Source organism: Telmatherina bonti, assembly GCF_933228915.1.
Source record: "Telmatherina bonti genome assembly, chromosome: 11".
Lineage (NCBI taxonomy): Eukaryota > Metazoa > Chordata > Actinopteri > Atheriniformes > Telmatherinidae > Telmatherina > Telmatherina bonti.
In genome coordinates this window covers 39,253,905-39,277,453 of record NC_136629.1, presented here as the reverse complement: position 1 = coordinate 39,277,453, position 23,549 = coordinate 39,253,905, and the positions used below count along the sequence as shown (strand labels likewise).

The window sequence follows — 23,549 nt, the reverse complement described above, 5'->3', positions numbered from 1 at the left end:
ATTGTACCTAAAACCATGAGTTGATTCCATAAGAGAGGGTTCCAATACCTCGTGGTCCTGCCTCAATGCCATAAATAAACCTGCAGTTTGAGAGGAAAGTGTGGACCTATGGGGTCTTTAGCATATCGTGCAGCATGATCTCTCAGATCTTAATATGTCAGCAAAATCTTTGATGTCCTGCTGTACAAATGAAAAATGTACTGACTTGTCTCTGTGTCCTTCCATCCAAAACATAAAAAAACAAGAAAAAGTGTTGAAACCATGGACTGTATACAAAAGATGGGCAGAGCTTCTGTGAAGTCACTTGTCAGTTTCTGAAGCGTGGGGGTGGATTATTGACATCTAGCGAACTCTGACTGGTCTGTAGCAAAAAGCTAACCAAGCTAAGCCGGCGCTAACATCAGCTAACGGGCTAAAGCTAAGTCACATGTTAGGCGCCTAAAACCCGTGGTTGTTCTACATTTCTCCTTCTTGCTGCTGGATACCGAGTACCTGTCAATCAAAAGGATTCTAATATGAAATTACTTCTAAACAGAGAAGTCAGGAAAAAAATCACTCCCCCCACAGTTATGAAGTCATGAAGGTAAACCTGACCTATTAAACCTAAAATGTTGTTTGTACCAGGCTGTAAACATGTTTATTTCTGCTGTAAACATGTTTATTTCTGCTGTAAACATGTTTATTTCTGCTGTGAAGTTGGTCTTTTTAACATGGGAGTCTATGGGGATTCGTTTGGTTTTGGAGCCCCTAGTGGATGAAGGGGGAACTGCAGGTTTTGGCACATCTGCATAGGCTTCACTTTTCACCGCCGAAAGTTGCTGATTGGTTGAAACTCGCAAATCTGTTACACTGAAGATGAAAAATCCTACATTAAATGTGGTATTTATTTTTAGCACAACAAATTTTGGTCAAGTCTGTTAAAAAAAAAATTATTATTTTTTTAATTCAAAATGTGGTTAAAAACCTAAGAAGAAATGTTTCAGATAGAGGGATGTGGTCAGTGATTAACTTAAAAATGTGAAGCTATTGGCCAAGCGGGCCTTTATTTGTGTTTGTGATGAGCTCCGCATGGCTGTTTGACCCAAAAGACTCGTTGTCAAAAAGCCGATTCACGCTGTCTTCGTGTTTTATTTTCATCAACCATATGCAACATGCTAATGTGACATTGAGAATATTACACAGTGGTTTACATGGTCAGTTTTTCCAGTTAAATCTGTTACAGCTACAAAGGAAGACTTCACCACTTATCATTTCTCTTTTTGGCCTCAACTCAAAGGAATGCAATCTGTCGAATGTGGTTACACACAAAGCATCGCAGCAGCACCTCTACATTACAGCTGCTATCACCCTCAGTGTAAAATATTAATCACAGTTTTCTGCTGCTGAGAATAAGTGACCAGCGGGCCTCTGCAGGGCAGTTCTGGGAGTTTGAAGTGGGAATAAATAGAAAATGTGACCCCGAGGCCCCACAGATGGAACACGAACATGCTTTCCCTCTCTTGAGCCGTATGATTTATTCACATCAAGAGTGTGTTTGTGTGTGTAGAAGGTGTGTGCAAACACACGGGAGGTGGAAGCACCGCCTGACCTTGACTTCATTAACCTCACACTGAGGATTCTGTATGAGTAAAATGCAAGTCATATTCTATGTGATGTCAATGCTTTCCCTTTATCTGCCGTAAACTACAGTTCATCTGCATGAAGGTGGTTATGCCTACACATGCTCATCTGCTTTCATACAGGACACCATCACATGAATTTAAAAGTCCCTGTCTTTTAAATCCTGACCGCTATCTTGACTTTTCGACTGTCACCTTTCTTTCTGCATTATTTCAGTCATTGGACGCGTTCTCTACATGCTTTGTTTATGCCTGGCTTAGAAATAACACGAGGTAGCTTTATTCTAGTATGGCAAAGGATAAGGGCTTACAAGGACGAATGAGTCTGCATCGACTTGCAGCAGGAGGCTGTTTCTACCTGAAACCTGCAGATCTGATCAGTAATGAGGCTGCAGCTATAAGTGAGCAGAGGTAAATGAGAATGGAAATGCTCGTTCCTCCTGGGCAGTAATTCAGCATAATGCATCTAGTGCAGCTACTTATTGGGTTGTATAATGGCTCAGATATGCGTTGGCATTGGAGAGGCAAATTATTAGCTTCTACCTTTGCTGGTGACCTACTAGATTATATATTCCCTCTGCTGTCCATTAGCAAGAAGATGCAGCTGCTAGCATTGGAGAAGCTAACGACCAGCTTCTTTAGGCTGATGACTTAATATGTTAGATAATCCCTCTGCTGTCTATTAGCATGGAGATCCTGGTCTTTGTATTCAAAAGGGTAAGGGCTACTTTCCCTCGGGTGGTGACCCACTGTGTTAGACACTTCCTATGGCTAAGTTTTAACAGGCTGGGCATCATACCAAGATGGCCATACAGCTAAATCATCCAACTGTTTTATGAGCATTATGCCAAAGCGTGTTGAAAATGTTGCTTCTTTAGCACATCGTTTTTCTGTTTACTGGCAGATTATGTTTTCCGCTGCTTTCACCTATTAATTAAATTGCCTTATTAATTAAATTATTTTCTTCACTTCAATGTAGGGCTGCACGATTATGACCAAAATAATAATCACAATTCATTATCACGATAATCACGATTATTAATCACGATCATTCATTGTGTCTGTAAAAACATTTTTAATGCACCACTTGTTAACAACCTACCTGGCAACTCTACATTATGTTTTACATATATATATATATATATATATATATATATATATATATATATATATATATATATACACATACATATATACATTAGCGCTCATTATTCCTTCAACATTTTTCATACAGCGCAGGCAACGCCTCTTTGGCAGACTGCTGGTTGAGAATATGAGTGATCAGAGACACATGCAGCTGGGCTCCCGTTTTGAATATAAATATCTCAAAGATGGTCTCAAGTGTGGCCACCAAAATCGTGATCATGATCAAAATCTGATTAATTGTGATGCCCTACTTCAATATGCACCTTGTTTATCACAACAATTCACAGCATGAAAGAATGGCACTGACTATAAAGGCCTTCTTCTAGCTGTAGAGACCAAGCATATAGTTGACACATGCTTCCAAAAACCACTGAAAGTACATGGCTTGGTTCTATGTTCTTTACTAAATCTTTTCAGCATTACAGAAAAGATTAAAAAAGATAAACAAAAAATAAAGGTACTCCTTATGAATTAAACACACTGAAGCATGGTCAAAGACCAGCGTGATCTCTGGGCTCCACAGCAACAATTAACAGAAGAGAAACTCAAGCCTCATGGATGGCTTGTTAAACCAGAACCAATCCGAAGCCGGAACTCAGAACAGCCTTTATTGTCCTCAGTCAAGCTTCTTAAAGCCCAAAACTTTCTCACAATTAAACAACTGAATATTTTACATACAATATTAACCAAATGGCTCTAACATAGCACAAAAGCCAAAAGTGCCCCCAGACGACGGCTAATTCTGCACCCCTGGTGCCCCCAACCTGTACTCTCTTTCTCATCAGTCAGCAATGTTGGGGTTTTTTTATTATTATTATGGCTCTCTTTCTTTTTTGTTCTTATTTCTGTCAGTATTGTGATGACTCAGCACTGTGCATATTTAAAATGGTCATTGTGTTGATATCCAGTTACTATTGTGTGAAACTCAGTGAGATAAAGCATCATAAAAGCAAAATGAGATGCAGTTTTTCAGCCAGAACGGCTTTAGGAACGTACATAACATATGCCAATGGGCCATTAAAACAAGTCAGAAATAAACATTTTTATGGTCAGAAAGTTATATCGTGTTACTTTAAAGTGCAATAATTAGCCTTCTGAGAGCTAGCTGCCGGGTACTCAATGGTTTTGGTTTGCATCATTTCAGGCACATTGTGGCTGAAGTTTTAATAGGCTGAGGTATAAAATGACCTCTTCAAAAGGAAGACTGTTGTTTAATGAGGCCTTTTTTTTTTTCAAAGTACAGCCTTGGGACTAATTGTATCTCTTAGAATATCACTTCAACCAGGCTAAGGTTGTAAAGGATTTATTGCTAATGACAGGATCCTAGATTCTCCATGACACACCCCAACTGGCTTCCATATTAGCCTGGTGGTCATAGTGCCGTTCCCAACTAGTAGGATTTAATCAGTTACACAAGAAATGTGGCCTTCCATGTTCTGAAATTAAGAAATGATAGTGATTTAACTTTGCATATGTCAGATATTTGACCATTTTATCATTTAAATCTGTAGATGAGCAGAATAAGGACAACTGGTAACGAACGTAAAATCGCTATGAACAGTGCCTGACCAGGAAGTGACTTTTCAGTCCAGAGCAGACGTGATCATTAAAAAGAAGAAGAAAATGAAGGATCATGCTGCAGGCAACACTTATTTTTACATCACTCAACCACCATGTCAAACTGTGGCCCCTAACAAGCATCTGTTGGGGATGAAGCAGCTATTTGTAGAAAACTTCTGGTTGCATGGCAACTAATGGCATCTTGCAAGAGTGACAAGAATTTCAATCAAATTTGCTCCATATGCATAAATTTAACATTAAAATACTCGGACACCTGAGCAGTTTGATGTGGACATGAGATGGAAAGACAGAAACACAAAAAAGAAACATGCTGCTTGGGAGAAAGGAGATTTTTAAGAAGCAAAATGTCACACTCCTACTCAGTCTGACCATGAACAGACGAAGGAAGCTGTTTTGTTCTTTCACCTACACGCAAACTTTCCGGGTGTCAGTAAGTCTGCCATCATGTTGGAGGTGCAAACAAAGACTGCAAGATCAGGCGTGCATCACCCTGGATTATTGTTAGAATAACTAACTGGTGCCTTCACAAATTATCAAGAAAAGTTCCAAACACTTGTTTTTTTTTTCTTTAGACTGCAGTCGGCACACATCTAAACTGCATCATAACATTTTGTTTCATGAAAGAATGGAGCAAAATATCCTGGCAGATAATATGAAACCTTTTTATTTGCAATCAGACATCACATGAAGCCCTTATAAGAGCGAAGGTGATGGGAGCAAATAAGTCTGGACTTAAGGGCTAGCAGGTAATCAGGTAATGAGGCTCTCTGGGAATCATGAGGAAGTGGAGATGGGATGGGGGAGGGTGGCATGACAACAGTCAGCAAAGATATCAAATCAGGTTGATTGGTTCCAACAAAAGCACTCATGAAGGTCACTGGATGAAACTGTCCAACGGGAACATCATCAAGCATTCATTTAGCCTTGCTTCACTCACACACATTTACCTGGCGGAGTGTTTTTAAACCATACGGCAACACATGCTTCCAGCTCCAGTTTGTGGACACTCTGCAACTTTGCCACAATTATTTCAATAATCAATCAATTAATCAATCAAAGACACTTTATTTATTCAAGGTTCAAGCCAGCTCGTCCAATCAATAATCAATATAGAACTGCTATGTACACATCACATTTAGTCATTTTAGGATTTCTTTTAGACATGAACACAAATCCGAGTATGTAGTTTACTTATTTAATTAGATTAGGAAAGTACTCTGACATTTTCAGAGTAGTTTTGCTCCACTGCTGGTGCTAGTCATGGTTTAGCATGATAAAGGAATGTTTTGGCTACAGGTAAGTACCAGTCCACCCCAACCAGTCGAGGCGGATGGCTGCCCTCCCTGAGCCGGGTTCTGCCGGAGGTTTTCTTCCTGTTAAAGGGGAGTTTTTTCCTTCCCACTGTCGCCTCGTGCAGCTCAGGATGGAGGATTGGATCCAAGTCATGACTCGATGCAATCAGTTGGTTTCTGTTATAGGATATGTATGAACTGGCTGGAAATGATGTAAAGTGTCCTGAGACAACATTATTGTGAAGTGGCGCTGTACAAATAAAGCTGAATTGTATTGAATTAAAATGCTGTTTATAAGCATTAGCTTACACACTCAAAAATAGAGGTACCAGCTTGTACCTAAAAAGGTACAAATGCTTGTCGCTGGGGGTGTACTCTTTTGAGAGACATTTCTGTACCCTTCAGTTCTGGTCTATTTTTGTACCTTATCAAGTTCAACCTCACCTTATTAAGTTATGTTTTTTATGTTTTTCACAGCATTAGACCTGGTCCATGCCACTTAGCAATATTATCTTATCTTTAATCTAGAAATAATCTTCAAAAACTCAAAACACTGACATTGTGGGCTACAGCAAGTGTTGTGCGTCTAAACCGGTCTGAACAATACATTTCTTTTGAGGCGACTTTTTAAAAATTCAAAACAAAAAATAAAATCATCAAATATCAGTTGTAATATGTGGTGAAGTCGTAGGAGGGTATACTGATTGCTGAAGAAAAGCTGGTAAAAGTCCCAGTATGCACCATACGCTGTAAAAAATAGTCCCGGTACGCAAAAGGATAGAATTTAAAAGTGCCGCTGCGTGCCGCTGTGCCGCTGCGTGCCGCTGCGTGCCGCTGCGCTGCGCCGCTGCGCTGCGCCGCTGCGCCGCTGCGTGCCGCTGCGTGCCGCTGCGTGCCGGCCCACTTAAAGCACCGCTACTAACAATAGTTTTTGTCACAACAAACATTTTTCAGTGCTGCAGGTACCCTTATGGTTAAAATGGTACAAATTTGTACTTTATGTCACTTTGAACCCTTTTTCGTACTCTGAAGGTGCTTCTGGTCTCTTGAAGACCTAAATTGTACTTTTGAGAGAACATTTCTTTAAAATGTACCTATAGGTACAGAAATGTCCTTATCTTGTACCTCTATTTTTGAGAGTGTAGTGTTGATGGATTTGCATGTGTTTGTAATAGTGCTGTCAGTCGTTCCAAATTTTTAATCGCAATTAAACTCATAATATCCTGAGTTAACTCACGATAAATCGCATACTAATCATATATTTTGTATATGTCTCTAAATTTACCATACATGCACATAAATGCACACCAAACCCTCTCGGGCATGACCCTTCTGACGTCACCTTCATTAAGAAACAAACATATGAACAGGACTTAATATTCTGCAGGGCTCCAGCAGCATTTTTAGCTTCGGTTTATCCAGATCAGCTGCTGAAAGGTTTCTGCCTGTCGAATTATCAGGACATTTTTAAAATATTCACTTCTTTGCAATATAGAAACCTGAACAGCAATTAAAACAAACTTTGTGCTTTTTACTATGATAAACAAAGTTTCAACATGAACAATTACATAAGTAAATATAAATATAACAGGTTAGTAATGCCTCATTATGTCTGAATGTCCATCCTGTTCCCTACATAGTTCCATATGTAGTGCTCGTATCATTTTCTATTGGTGTCTGAATGTCCAGAGAGAAAAGTGTAGTGCACTCAACATTACACGCAACGCGTCTTGCAAAGTAGTGAGCATCGATGGTCACTAGATGGTCAATAGAAAGCACAATGCATTGTGGGAAGGAGCAAGAGACACCGTCAAAGCAGGTTTTTAAAAAACTGTAAATTATTCATTTTATATCTGTATTTGTTGAATAAATAAGAAACAAAGAATAAAATACAATAAAAGAGAAGATTTTCACAGGAGCTTGAATTGAATTTGGAACGACATGGTGGTTGCCATGGTGACAGCCAGTTGTCACGTGATCTCCAACAGGAGAAAATAGGCAGCTTTAATCAACATCAGAATAAATTCGCTAAATAATCTGCTATACGTTGCAGTCCTGAGTAGCAGATTAGGGGTTAGGGAATAGTGTGGATATTCAGACACAGAGTCTCAGCTGCTCTCTGTGTCGCGCTCTCGGAGCGTCCCCATGATGCGACCACACAAAGCAGCACGTGCACACAGGTTAGCGTGCTCCTCTGCCAGCACCACGTACACAGCACGCATCGGGAAAAATGACCTCCCATCTGAAAATCCAACAAAAATATCAGTCTGTTAAACTCTACCAGGAGGTGAATCACCTGCTCTCCATGGAGGAGTAATCTGAGTATTCATCCCGCTGCGGTGTTAGAGAACGCCGTGCACACCGCGGGAACGTACACAGCTGATCCGGCTGAATTTACCATCATTGTTTACATTTCGAAGTTATATTATGGGTAAATATAGATTTATATGTTTTAGAGGTTTGTTAACGTCAACACGTTGTCTGAAATCTGAACTTTAGGAATATTTGCAGCAACTCTGAATAAAAAGTTTCATCTGGACATTAAATCACTTCTTTCTGTCCACCATGTTTTTTCACTATTTCAATAATTTGTGTAAAATTATTCAGCGATAAATGGCAACCTGACTTCATGGCTAGCCATCACATGTTGTTTAAGTGATTTAGTTATTTCTACATGTGTCATAGCTGGTTCAACTGGCGGATAAACACCTTCCAGTACCTCCGGTAAATGAAAATACAGGAACTGATGGAGATATAAGGCTGGTTCCGACTTGGTACCGAGTCCCGTGAAAACACAACTCCTGTGCTCCGATTATTTAAACACAGCCAGCGTAACAGAAACAGTCCGCAGTGCAGCAGCTGCTATTTCAGACGCAACACGTGTTATGTATTAACTTCATAAACTTCAACAGTAGTTAAAAAATGAGCTGAGATTCATCCAGAGAAGCAACTTTTGGATCTCTACAGCTAAACATATAAAAGATCCATTCTTAGTTCATTTATGCTGCAGAACTACAACCTTATTTCTACATCTCTTCGTGAGAAGTGCAAATAAAATCAAAATATTAAAAAACTATATATATATATATATATATATATATATAAAATCAGCCTTTTCATTCATATGATCATAATTCAGTCTCAAGTTAAAAGCAGAAAAATGAATAAAACTGGATCTATCCAGTCTCAGAACAGAGCAAAGCAGCTGTGATGGATCAGCAATCCAACATGATCACCTTGTTCTCACCTCTTCCCACATGCAAACAGTCTGTGAACAGTTTGTCTGTTTCTCTGCAGAGAACACATGCGTTAATCTACCTTAAATAAATTCATGCTGTTAAAAGGAATTTGAGTTAATGCATTAATAAAGCCTTAACTTTGACAGCCCTAGATTGTACCTGTCATGGCTGAGGCACACACACACACACACACACACAGACACACACACACAAACACACACACAGTGAAATGCTAAAAAAGGCATCCTATACTAATCACTAATCTAACTTTTCAACATGGTTACATTTTCCCTGCTTCTTAAAATATGCTAATTAGACGGCTACCCGATGGTGTCAACTAATGCTAATGCTAATGCTAAGCTGGTCCATGATGAAAAGCAGCCAACCCATCTTTATCATTTCACCAGAAAATCCTGCAGTGCTGCTCAACTTTTCCTTTTTTTCTTTTTCATCTTTGTTTTGATCAACAACAGCGGTCAGAGAGCTGCGCTACATTTGTCCTCCATTACTGTAAAATCACTGTTATCTATTCATTAATTAGTCATAAGGTGAGTTTATTACAGCGCGTACAAGACAATCCACAGTGCTTCATATAATAGCATTACAGCAGGGTGCAGATAAAGCCTTTAAAAAGCCCATTACAAAGAAACTTTAAAAAGAAATTTAAGGCAGAAAAAATAAATAAAATAAGAGTAATTTAAAGTTTTAATGTGAGGAATTAACAGCTGATATGATAGAACGCGTGAACTTGAGCTTAATGCAGCTGAGTTTCATCAGACCTGCAAGTTTCTGGGAGTTTGTTCCATAAACCACCAGCAGGATTTACAAGCCAGTGGAAAGATCTGATGATCCAGCTTGATCTCAGTGAGGACTCGAGCATGTGGACTAACTGCAGCTGTCTGGTGGACTTTTTCAGCAGACCTTATGCTAGCGTTCTCCGGTCTGCTAAAGACAAACGCATGGACAAGATTTTCTAAATCCTTCTGAGTCACCAACCTTTGAATTCTCTGTAACTTTTTTTAGGTGATAAAAGGTGGGTTCACATCGGTCTTAATGTAGCGGCTGAAATTCAGGTCTCTGTGCAGGACTACACCATGATTCCTGGCTTTGTTGTTGGTTTCTAACGCAGCTGCTAGAAGCTAAATTTTCTTTCTTGTTTGGCTCCAAAACTTTTAATTTCAGTTCTGTCTTCATTTAACCGAAGGGTTTTCTGGCACATCCAAGCTGTGATTCGGGTTTAGATCAGAGGATTGTCCCTTGTTGTAATGGATATGTAGACTGGTATGTCATCAGCAAAGCTATGGTTACATATTTTATTATTTTTTCATTTCATTAAGTGGAAACATAGATGTTGAACAGCAGGGGTCCCACAATGGAGCCTTGGTGAACTCCACAGGTTATTTGTTGCTCAGTTAAAATTACCTGTAAACACAAAGTAGTCCCTTTTCTTTTAAATGATATGTTGCAGGCTAGAACCCCCCCTTCCCCCCAAATCAATATGTAGAATAAAAACACACTTAGAAATACACTGCTTCTTAAACCACAAGACAGGAAGTGACATAGGAAAATGGAGATGGTGTTATGCCAAAAAAAGTGCCCCAGCTGTGAAAAGCACCCAATCAAGAAGCGCAGTAACAGCATCTTGCCTGTAGATGGCGTGCATTTCTTCTTTTAAAGGGTAATACGGTGGCCCTGAAGTGTTACAGCAAAACAAAAGCCACAACACAAAGAGCCACAACACACCATTGTGTTATGGCTTTGTTTTGCTGTGACACTTCAGGGCCACCGTAGTACAGTGGGGTAATGATGAATACATGCTATCTGCAGGTGAGGTGCTGTTATTTAACAGTATTTTTCTACATACTGACTTAAGGTGTGGTTCTAACCTCTTGCTCTTTCAATGGGACTGGAACCATAAACCATAAAGCTGGACCCAGTTTCCAGCCAGTGGAATAAGTTGTAAAGGTTCACTGTGTTAAATGCAACACTGAGATGCAGTGAAGACCTTAAAAGACCTTAAAAGAGCCGTTTCTGTGCTGTAATGTGTCTGAAAACCTGACTGGTAGACACAAAAGCAGCTTAGTGTCAGGAATCTGTGTTGAAAGACGGCTCGACACACTTCTCAATGTCTCCAGTTCTCACAAACAGACATCAGTGTGATCTTAATGCTGATTGGCTGTCAAAAATTATTCGCCGACAAACAAGCTGACGGAAAACTACCGAAACAAAAGTAGAATTATAGGAGGATAAAAAAAAAAAAAAAGCAAAAATACCTGAAAAGGTGATTTATGCCGAAATAATTTGACTTTTAGACATCATGACAGGAATAAATCCCACAAGTTTGTCCATGAGAAGCAAAGAGGAAAGGCCAAACATATCTATTAAAGTGGTTTCTCTCAGCTTTCAGCTTCACAAAGCAGTGAAAAGTGGAAATATGGGAGCTGTAAGCCTTTCATGGTCTGAGATTTAGTTTTGTGTTCCCATTTCCCCCGTGCAACCTTTAATCATATGCTGGTTTCTTAACATTCAGCCACTAGAACCTTGACAGGGTCTGAATAAAACCCAAGTTAAAAAATCCTTGGAAAATATGAAGCATTTTTGCTGTAAGCAAATAAATTTATGTTCACTTCCAGTGAAAGTGGCTACACCTTGAGACAGAGCTTTTTATTTATTTACCTTTCATTATAAGATGGCAGGACAGTTTTTCATGGATTTTTCAGCCAGTCTCTTGATGAGAGTCACCTCGTTATAAAAAAAAAAAACCTTGTGTGTTTTATCTGTTTGATTTGCTTCAGATAACAACATGCTTTATATAAACATTGCAAAACTTTAAGAGAAACTTTAAAAAAGGAACATGATGTCTGCGAACTGTTTCAGACGATATAATAAGAATACAAGCTTCAGTTATTGTCCTTCAGTAGCAGAAGCTGTTGCACTGTTTTCCTTTTTCATCTGTGAATGTTGCTCAGCTGCTATCTGGGTCACTCTCTACTCTGAAGTGTTCTGCAAGTCTGAATTTAGCTCTGTAAGTCTTCAAGATCACCCCAGCCCACATTGCTTCAGCTCTCTTCTTTCTCTTTTTTTAAAATTCAAAGCTTGTGCTGCATGCTGGAGGAGAGCTTTAAAACATGCATGGATTTCCCAGAAAGGACTTTTCAAATGAATATATACAGTTGTTTATATTGTGGCAGCTGTTTTTAAAAGAAGCGGGATGCAGTTTTTTTCACAAACTGACACAATTTCCAGAGATTTTAATTAGATTTCTAACATGATTTGGTAAAAGTAACATAGATTCATTAAAGAAACAAAAGAAACAGCTTCAGACGTACTTGATAACGCTTGGAGCAAGTTATTAGGGTATGACTACTTCGGCAAAACTGATGAAATATTAAACTATATAAATAAATATAATCTATATATATATATATATATATATATATATATATATATATATATATATATATATATATATATATATATACAAATTTCTTTTATATTTTAAAATGTATTTTATATTTTTATTTTTTCCATTTTATAAATAAATTTATGTATATGTATATATATATATATATATATATATATATATATATACATATATATATATATATATATATATATATATATATATATATATATATATATATATATGTATATATATATATATATGTATATATATATATATATATATATATATATATATATATATATATATATATATATATATATATATATATATATATAATTTAGGACTAAGATAGGACTAAGATCCTCTGGGACTTCCAGATCCAGACAGATAAAATGGTGGTGGCCAACCAAGCGGACATAGTGATCATGGAGAAGCAGCAGAGGAAAGCCGTAGTGATCTATGTATCCATCCCCAATGATAGAAATATCAGGAAAAAGGAGAAACTGGAGAAGTACCAAGGCCTCAAGGAAGACCTGGAGAAGGCCTGGAGGGTGAAAGCAACAGTAGTACCCATAGTGATGGGAGCACTGGGGGCCGTGTCCCCCACACTGGAGAAGTGGCTCCAACAGATACCTGGTGGAACATCAGACATCTCCGTCCAGAAGAGATCAGTCCTAGGAACAGCTGAGATACTGAAGAGGAGCCTCCCAGGACTCTGGTAGAGAACCTGAGCTGGAGAGATGAACAGCCCCCCCGCCCAACACTGGGGAGATGGGAGGGGTGGGGGAGGGGGGATGAGTCTTTTTTGTTTGTTTGTTTTTTTTGTTTTTTATACATATAAAATATGCATATTAGTCTTCTCAGTCTTTTTATTCTTCTGATCATAATTCAGTCAGAAGTTAAAATCACAAACTGAATAAAACTGGATCGATCCAGTCTCAGAACGGAGCAAAGCAGCTTTGTTGGATCAGCAATCAAGCATGATCGCCTCATTCTCACCTCTTCCCACATGCAAACATGTCTGTTATCAACTTTGCCGAAGTTTCTCTGCGTCTCTGCAGCCAACCTCTGTGATTGTGGGACATCCCTCAGCTCTGCCATATTATAGGCAGTAATTAAAGCTATCGAGCCAGTTTGATGGTAAAGTCTGATTAGCGCCATTGGTCCAAATTTAGACATCAGTAAAGGAAAAATAAGGGCATAGAGAGGACAAAAAGTTGCTGAGAACATGCTACTGGACTCTGCCATCTATTTTCAGAGCAGAAGAAGGATCCAGAACATCACATGCCTTCTTTGATGGATTATGCAACATGTGTGGGGGACCGTGGTTTTCAGCCTGCAGCGGTAAACTCAGGCTAAAAGATCCGCGTTTCAAATTCCAAAACAAGCTTAAACATCCTGATGAGGTCATAAAATGGTAGATTGGCGTTCTCCAGCAATCCCGACTGCAGCCAGGATCCCTCTGAACAAGGTGTCGCGGGGCGACGTTTGCATTGGTGTGTAGCCCAGGGGGTCGTGGTAGCTTCTGCTGCTATCATCCTCAGAGCAGCGATTATGGTTTTTGTTCCAAAGTAGTCATTGAAACCCATCCATGGTGAGAATTTGTCTCAATTCCCTCAATGTAAAACCCCGTCACCTGTCATTTTCATGGTTTTCCAAGGTCTGAGCATCGCAAAATAAAGCCTGACTGATCACCTATTAATGCATCTGAAGGCAACTGTGATTTACTTGTTCGGAACAAACAAGACAGCTTCCATTTTTCTCCACTAATGGTGTCCCTGTGCGCCATAACTCTTCTTGTCTCCAAGTGTTCAAGCTCCATTACATGTGGCATCCATTTCAGAAGCAATGTCTGGTGTCTATCGGACCATTACTCGACGTGGTAGAGCTGATAAAATGAGCTGAAGGCCTGGGCGCTAACTAGGAATAGCAGGTGCTGCGGGACAGTTGGAAATATGTGTTTGTTTACTGAAAATGAGTTTTGAGTTGTGTTTTTATTTCAGTTTTGTTTGGTTTATTTATCACACACATAATTACTTTTGAAAAGAATCTGGAGGCAGATAGGCGGGAAAAGGCCCCAGAGAGCCGCTTGCACCACAACTGGCTGCTTGATGGTTTAAATGGCTGTTTGGCTGCTGGAGACACACACACATTAGGAATTAAAACCGGGTAAGAACCAAACCATTTTTAATTCTGAGTCGAGCTGAAGCCGTTGAATTGTTTGGCTGGTAATTGGCTGTAACAACAGCTCAGCCTCAGAGAAGATGTTGTTCCTTCCATGTCTGTTCCTCCCTCTGTGTCTCACACTGACAGATATGTTCAACATCTACGACTTTATTTGCCGAGTGTGTGTTGTTTAAACATTAATATCGTGTCTTTCTCTGTTTTGTTTTCCGCAGAGAGCAAAGACGTGTACAAGAGACAGGTGCTGTCAATCACATCCATCGCCATGGCAATCAGTCTTCTGGGAACGCTGTGCATGGCCCTGTACTGCCGCAACAAGTGAGAGAAGACACACAAACACACACAGTTATTAAGAACATGACAGTATATGCATTATGTGAAGTGACGGTTTGAGACTGAGGCTGAAAATGTTCCTGAAGGCCTCGTATCGTCCTTTTGAGACTGTCGCTGCGGAAAGAGAAAATCCTTCAGCCATTCCAGGCTCCAGTAAAACGTTCCCTCTAGTGGTGACGGTGTTAACTGCACGTCAAATGTCCAAACGGCATTAATGTCCAACGTCTGTCCTCCAGGACTGCAGACCTGTAGGTTTTAGCTGAATGCATCGCTCTACCAGCAGCTCTGCAGAGGCCTGCGAACGAGACGCTCATTGGATTCAGCTGCGTTGGAGAAGTTGCAGCATCTCCAGGACCAGACTGGGGCCCCCCTGTTTTAAATGGAAGACCTTAAACCAGGAGTGGGGAACCTTGGACATCGTCCTTATCCATGTCTCCAACACACCAAGTTCAATTGAATGAATCACATCGCAGATCCTGATCAGCTGTTGGATTTATATGATTGGAATCAGGTGTGTTGGAGCAGGGATACATGGAAAACCTGCAGGGTTCCGGCCCTTGAAGACAGAGGAAAACATCCAGAAAACATTCACAGTGACTGAAACACACCTTAAAAACCTGATCAAACAAACAAACGAGCCTCAGATGAGAACTTTCTACATCTCCTGCTGACTCTGCACTAAAAGTTCTGATGTTAATCAGCCGACAGGGACACCACGCCTTCATGGGGAACGTAGAGGAACTCTGACCTCGCTGGTCAGAGCTCAGCTGTTTGACCATCACCACCTTCTCAACCCCAGGTTCATTTGAGCGTGTTGGACGTTGGGAAAGTTCTGCTGCTGTTACCCAGTTACCAGTTAGTGTTAATGAAGGGTTGGTCAGGGTCATCCAAAGGAAATAAAATGGAATCAAACAAATTTCACACATTGCAAATATAGTTTCTGCCCAATATAAACAGTTCAGGTTCCAACACTGATCCCTGTGGGACCCCACATGCTGCTTTAGCCGGAGAACCTAAAAAATGTGAGATAATACCGATTTCATAAATGACATGTTAATTTGCTGAAGACATTTAAAGTCAATCTGGCCACAGTTGCTGCTGTGATCCGAGTGGAGAGCGCCGCTGCTTGTGGACAGACCAAATGTTCAGCTGGGGGGGGGTTGTTGTAAAAACCAGGCCGACATCTTGAACAAAATCCCACTTTGGGGATTGGCAACCGTTGGTAAAGCTCATTATGTGCACATGCATGTTCACAGCCTATCATCAGCTACAGTTCAGCTCACGTGGGACCAGCAGAGCCTCCTTTCTGTCCTTCTCACCAGTTCCAGATTTCTGAAAGGCTCCGTTTAATATGTGCACAGTAATTGGTGTGTGAATGGCCTCCTGTGTATCTTCAGCTCTGAGTATCTCACCAGGACTGGTCAAACATCCAATGTGTACCAGCAGGCTTGCCGTAGAGAGTGTGTGGACTGTGGAGCAGGGGGTGATGGATGGAACTGTAATTCCATAGGCTTTCCTCTGTAATATAATGATGTGAGTGAGTGAGCAGCCTGACAACAAAATAATCGGATCAAGGCATGATGGACAGGCTCTTTCAATGAATCTATAATTGAGTCGGGGAACTTGCTTGTTCAGTGGAGAAGATGCATACAGATCCAGAGAAGGGAGGGAGGGCTAATGCAGATGCAAGCACTCTGAATAAGGATGAACTCGGAGGTTTTTCACACAGAGAAGAAAAGAGCCCGATGCAAACACAGATGAATAAAAGACTAAATGGTTCCTGTCTTCATGCTGCCATCAGTGCATCGCCTGTGTGTTTATAGAGGAGCTGTTTTACTCATGTCCTCCTGCTGACGTACAGCTTTTCACTGCGGTGATCACATCCTGGGTGGACAACCTTCCTCACTGGCCCACAGATGTTTGCATTAAACATTATTTATTACTCTCTTTAAGGGATTTTAACTTAAACCTTCTTTCAGTTTATTATTCCTGATAAACAGTTCGCTTCAAGTTGGCCTGATGTTGTGTTAAATTTATCTCCCCAAACGGAGGCACAGACTGGGAGACAGAAGGCGCGTCACAATGGGACCTTTAAAAGAAAGTTTAATGGAAAAATGCTTTTGATTTGAGGAAATAATTATCATAAAGTGCTTATTAGATGGAAATCAGCCAATAACAGTTTTATGGTAACGGCTGGATTGTACGTCTGCAGAAAGGTTCTCACTTCTTCTCTGATGGTTTTATCACTTTGGATCCTCATGAAATAGAAACAGTTGTGGAATTTTCTGCTTCAGGTTGGCAGCCGGTGAGAGGACGCCGTCTGAACCTGCGAGTCGGACGGTCGGGTCGGGTTCTGGGGGGTTTCAAATAGTTTTCCTTCACAAAAGCATCAACTACATGAGTTTACGTAGAAAACGTATTTCAGGATTGCGAGTGAAGCCACATTGTTCAATCTGTAAACTGTAGTTACTGTAACATGTTTAGTTTTGGAAACTCCAGCTTCACGTGGAACTCTGAAGGTTTTTACACAACAGGAAACATTTTATCTATTTATTCATTTCTTTTATTTCACCAGTAAAGTCCCATTGAGATTAAAAACCTGTGGGTGTGAGGCAGCAAAATGTATCACTTACTTCTAACGTGTAAAATGCAAATAAACATGAAACTGTAAAAGATTCAGAGGTGAAACTTCGCCGGTTTCATCTGCAAATTAATGATGAAGAGTCTAAAACAAACTGCGAAGCGACCAAAACAAAGATGGATTCCACATCAAGACGAAACGTCGCTGGTCTGGAGAAGAGAGAACCGGTTTAGTCCAGGACCTGAAGCTGGACCACGTCCATCTGAGGATCTGCTTCAGCTGCTAGCTTGAAGAAGCAGAGAACAATCAGCCAATGAGACGCTCGGCCATGGTTGCCATGGTGATACAGAGTCTGCAGGAAGCAGCAGCGACAAAGTGGCGCTCGCATCAACACGCCTTCTCTGATTGGTCCGTTCTGCATCGCCGGATGAGAAAATTAAGAAAAATCCACAGAATTTGGTCACTGATGCGAACGTTCACGTTGACTTGACTTTGATTCCATAAAAAATCTTGTCGTGCAAATTATCCAGATCAAACGTTGGGACGGGCGCGCAGAATACGAACGTTGATGTTTTTAGGACAGAATTATCTAAAAGTTTCAGTTTCCGGCTGCCTGACGACTCGTCCTGCATCACCTCTCCTTCTGCAGCAGTTTTAATAAGAACCTGCAGAAATACAGATGAGAGCATAAAAAGAAAAGGATAAGAGGCTCATTAACTAACTTCCATATAAAATAAAGGCTGAAGAGATTTTCTAATCTGAAGTTCCCTGCAGGATTCCAAACGGCATGTTTCTGCTTTTATTGCTTTATTATAAAAAACCTCGGCAGGAAAAGATTTTTAAGACGTTAAACAACACGTTGTGTAAAAACGATGCTGAATGTTTGTTCTGACTGCTGAAAAGCTTTTCGTGCAAAAACATGAAATTATTTGAAACATGGAGGAAATTTTTCACAAGTATTATGAAGCAAATGTCACAAAGTTCTACTGAGAACATCAATAAAGTGGAGATAATCGGAACGTACCGAGAGCCTGAAAGCACCTCCTCACTCTGCCGCCATGCAGGAGAACCTCCCCGTCGGGAGCAGAACCTCCCCGTCGGGAGCAGAACCTCCCCGACGGGAGCAGAACCTCCCCATCAGGAGCAGAACCTCCCCGTCAGGAGCAGAACCAGAACCTCCCCGTCAGGAGCAGAACCTCCCCGTCGGGAGCAGAACCTCCCCGACGGGAGCAGAACCTCCCCATCAGGAGCAGAACCTCCCCGTCAGGAGCAGAACCAGAACCTCCCCGTCAGGAGCAGAACCTCCCCGTCGGGAGCAGAACTTCCCCGACGGGAGCAGAACCTCCCCGTCGGGAGCAGAACCTCCCCGACGGGAGCAGAACCTCCCCGACAAGAGCAGAACCTCCCCGACAAGAGCAGAACCTCCCCGACGGGAGCAGAACCTCCCCGTCGGGAGCAGAACCTCCCCGACAAGAGCAGAACCTCCCCGTCAGGAGCAGAACTTCCCCGACGGGAGCAGAACCTCCCCGTCAGGAGCAGAACCTCCCCGACGGGAGCAGAACTTCCCCGTCAGGAGCAGAACCTCCCCGACGGGAGCAGAACCTCCCCGACGGGAGCAGAACCTCCCCGACAAGAGCAGAACCTCCCCGTCAGGAGCAGAACCTCCCCGTCGGGAGCAGAACCTCCCCGTCGGGAGCAGAACCTCCCCGTCGGGAGCAGAACCTCCCCGACGGGAGCAGAACCTCCCCGTCGGGAGCAGAACCTCCCCGACGGGAGCAGAACCTCCCCGTCGGGAGCAGAACCTCCCCGACGGGAGCAGAACCTCCCCATCAGGAGCAGAACCTCCCCGACAAGAGCAGAACCTCCCCGTCAGGAGCAGAACCTCCCCGTCAGGAGCAGAACCTCCCCGACGGGAGCAGAACCTCCCCGTCGGGAGCAGAACCTCCCCGACGGGAGCAGAACCTCCCCGTCGGGAGCAGAACCTCCCCGTCGGGAGCAGAACCTCCCCGACGGGAGCAGAACCTCCCCATCAGGAGCAGAACCTCCCCGACAAGAGCAGAACCTCCCCGTCAGGAGCAGAACCTCCCCGTCAGGAGCAGAACCTCCCCGACAGGAGCAGAACCTCCCCGTCAGGAGCAGAACCTCCCCGACGGGAGCAGAACCTCCCCGTCGGGAGCAGAACCTCCCCGACGGGAGCAGAACCTCCCCGTCAGGAGCAGAACCTCCCCGACAAGAGCAGAACCTCCCCGTCAGGAGCAGAACCTCCCCGTCAGGAGCAGAACCTCCCCGACAGGAGCAGAACCTCCCCGTCAGGTGCAGAACCTCCCCGTCAGGAGCAGAACCTCCCCGTCAGGAGCAGAACCTCCCCGACGGGAGCAGAACCTCCCCATCAGGAGCAGAACCTCCCCGTCGGGAGCAGAACCTCCCCGTCGGGAGCAGAACCTCCCCGACGGGAGCAGAACCTCCCCGTCAGGAGCAGAACCTCCCCGACAAGAGCAGAACCTCCCCGTCGGGAGCAGAACCTCCCCGTCGGGAGCAGAACCTCCCCGTCTGGAGCAGAACTTCCCCGACGGGAGCAGAACCTCCCCGTCGGGAGCAGAACCTCCCCGTCAGGAGCAGAACCTCCCCGACAGGAGCAGAACCTCCCCGTCAGGAGCAGAACCTCCCCGACAAGAGCAGAACCTCCCCGTCGGGAGCAGAACCTCCCCGTCAGGAGCAGAACCTCCCCGACAAGAGCAGAACCTCCCCGTCAGGAGCAGAACCTCCCCGACGGGAGCAGAACCTCCCCGTCGGGAGCAGAACCTCCCCGACGGGAGCAGAACCTCCCCGACGGGAGCAGAACCTCCCCGTCAGGAGCAGAACCTCCCCGACAGGAGCAGAACCTCCCCGTCAGGAGCAGAACCTCCCCGACAAGAGCAGAACCTCCCCGTCGGGAGCAGAACCTCCCCGTCAGGAGCAGAACCTCCCCGACAAGAGCAGAACCTCCCCGTCAGGAGCAGAACCTCCCCGACGGGAGCAGAACCTCCCCGTCAGGAGCAGAACCTCCCCGTCGGGAGCAGAACTTCCCCGACGGGAGCAGAACCTCCCCGTCAGGAGCAGAACCTCCCCGACGGGAGCAGAACCTCCCCGACGGGAGCAGAACCTCCCCGACAGGAGCAGAACCTCCCCGTCGGGAGCAGAACCTCCCCGACGGGAGCAGAACCTCCCCGTCGGGAGCAGAACCTCCCCGACGGGAGCAGAACCTCCCCGACAGGAGCAGAACCTCCCCGTCAGGAGCAGAACCTCCCCGACAAGAGCAGAACCTCCCCGACAGGAGCAGAACCTCCCCGTCAGGAGCAGAACCTCCCCGACAAGAGCAGAACCTCCCCGTCGGGAGCAGAACCTCCCCATCAGGAGCAGAACCTCCCCGACGGGAGCAGAACCTCCCCGTCGGGAGCAGAACCTCCCCGACAAGAGCAGAACCTCCCCGACAGGAGCAGAACCTCCCCGTCGGGAGCAGAACCTCCCCGACAAGAGCAGAACCTCCCCGTCAGGAGCAGAACCTCCCCGTCAGGAGCAGAACCTCCCCGTCAGGAGCAGAACCTCCCCGTCAGGAGCAGAACCTCCCCGACAGGAGCAGAACCTCCCCGTCAGGAGCAGAACCTCCCCGACGGGAGCAGAACCTCCCCGACAGGAGCAGAACCTCCCCGACAGGAGCAGAACCTCCCCGTCAGGAGCAGAACCTCCCCGACGGGAGCAGAACCTCCCCGACGGGAGCAGAACCTCCCCGACGGGAGCAGAACCTCCCCGTCGGGAGCAGAACCTCCCCGACAGGAGCAGAACCTCCCCGTCAGGAGCAGAACCTCCCCGACAAGAGCAGAACCTCCCCGACAGGAGCAGAACCTCCCCGTCAGGAGCAGAACCTCCCCGACAAGAGCAGAACCTCCCCGTCGGGAGCAGAACCTCCCCATCAGGAGCAGAACCTCCCCGACGGGAGCAGAACCTCCCCGTCGGGAGCAGAACCTCCCCGACAAGAGCAGAACCTCCCCGTCAGGAGCAGAACCTCCCCGACAAGAGCAGAACCTCCCCGTCGGGAGCAGAACCTCCCCATCAGGAGCAGAACCTCCCCGACGGGAGCAGAACCTCCCCGTCAGGAGCAGAACCTCCCCGACAAGAGCAGAACCTCCCCGTCGGGAGCAGAACCTCCCCATCAGGAGCAGAACCTCCCCGACGGGAGCAGAACCTCCCCGTCAGGAGCAGAACCTCCCCGTCAGGAGCAGAACCTCCCCGACGGGAGCAGAACCTCCCCGACGGGAGCAGAACCTCCCCGTCGGGAGCAGAACCTCCCCGACAGGAGCAGAACCTCCCCGTCAGGAGCAGAACCTCCCCGACAAGAGCAGAACCTCCCCGTCGGGAGCAGAACCTCCCCATCAGGAGCAGAACCTCCCCGACGGGAGCAGAACCTCCCCGACGGGAGCAGAACCTCCCCGTCGGGAGCAGAACCTCCCCGACAGGAGCAGAACCTCCCCGTCGGGAGCAGAACCTCCCCGTCGGGAGCAGAACCTCCCCGACGGGAGCAGAACCTCCCCGTCGGGAGCAGAACCTCCCCGACGGGAGCAGAACCTCCCCGACAGGAGCAGAACCTCCCCGTCAGGAGCAGAACCTCCCCGACAAGAGCAGAACCTCCCCGACAGGAGCAGAACCTCCCCGTCGGGAGCAGAACCTCCCCGACAAGAGCAGAACCTCCCCGACGGGAGCAGAACCTCGCCGACGGGAGCAGAACCTCCCCGTCGGGAGCAGAACCTCGCCGACGGGAGCAGAACCTCCCCGTCGGGAGCAGAACCTCCCCGACGGGAGCAGAACCTCCCCGTCGGGAGCAGAACCTCCCCGTCGGGAGCAGAACCTCCCCGACAGGAGCAGAACCTACCCCGTCATGAGCAGAACCTCCCCGTCGGGAGCAGAACCTCCCCGACGGGAGCAGAACCTCCCCGTCGGGAGCAGAACCTCCCCGTCGGGAGCAGAACCTCCCCGACGGGAGCAGAACCTCCCCGACGGGAGCAGAACCTCCCCGTCGGGAGCAGAGCCTCCCCGACGGGAGCAGAACCTCCCCGTCGGGAGCAGAACCTGGGAGCAGAACCTCCCCGACAGGAGCAGAACCTCCCCGACAAGAGCAGAACCTCCCCGTCAGGAGCAGAACCTCCCCGACAAGAGCAGAACCTCCCCGACAGGAGCAGAACCTCCCCGTCAGGAGCAGAACCTCCCCGACAAGAGCAGAACCTCCCCGACAGGAGCAGAACCTCCCCGACAAGAGCAGAACCTCCCCGTCGGGAGCAGAACCTCCCCGACAGGAGCAGAACCTCCCCGACAAGAGCAGAACCTCCCCGACGGGAGCAGAACCTCGCCGACGGGAGCAGAACCTCCCCGACGGGAGCAGAACCTCGCCGACGGGAGCAGAACCTCGCCGACGGGAGCAGAACCTCCCCGACGGGAGCAGAACCTCGCCGACGGGAGCAGAACCTCGCCGACGGGAGCAGAACCTCCCCGACGGGAGCAGAACCTCGCCGACGGGAGCAGAACCTCCCCGACGGGAGCAGAACCTCCCCGACGGGAGCAGAACCTCGCCGACGGGAGCAGAACCTCGCCGACGGGAGCAGAACCTCCCCGACGGGAGCAGAACCTCGCCGACGGGAGCAGAACCTCCCCGACGGGAGCAGAACCTCGCCGACGGGAGCAGAACCTCCCCGACGGGAGCAGAACCTCCCCGACGGGAGCAGAACCTCCCCGTCAGGAGCAGAACCTCCCCGTCAGGAGCAGAACCTCCCCGACGGGAGCAGAACCTCCCCGACAGGAGCAGAACCTCGCCGTCGGGAGCAGAACCTCCCCGACGGGAGCAGAACCTCCCCGTCAGGAGCAGAACCTCCCCGACGGGAGCAGAACCTCGCCGTCAGGAGCAGAACCTCCCCGTCAGGAGCAGAACCTCGCCGACGGGAGCAGAACCTCCCCGTCGGGAGCAGAACCTCCCCGACGGGAGCAGAACCTCCCCGTCATGAGCAGAACCTCCCCGTCGGGAGCAGAACCTCCCTGTCAGGAGCAGAACCTCCCCGTCAGGAGCAGAACCTCCCCGTCAGGAGCAGAACCTCGCCGACGGGAGCAGAACCTCCCCGTCGGGAGCAGAACCTCCCCGACGGG

The 23,549-nt window shown here is 45.9% G+C and overlaps 1 protein-coding gene across 1 annotated transcript in view; it reads left to right on the top strand.

Moving 5' to 3' along the window:
* nrg3a (neuregulin 3a) overlaps positions 1–23,549 on the top strand; it is a gene marked incomplete at both ends in the record, with an annotated part of 544,860 nt that overhangs the window by 469,187 nt on the left and 52,124 nt on the right. The window contains one exon of the mRNA XM_079248564.1: positions 14,683–14,785. Within this exon, the coding sequence (XP_079104690.1) occupies positions 14,683–14,785 (103 nt within the window). The remainder of the gene's footprint in view (positions 1–14,682; positions 14,786–23,549) is intronic.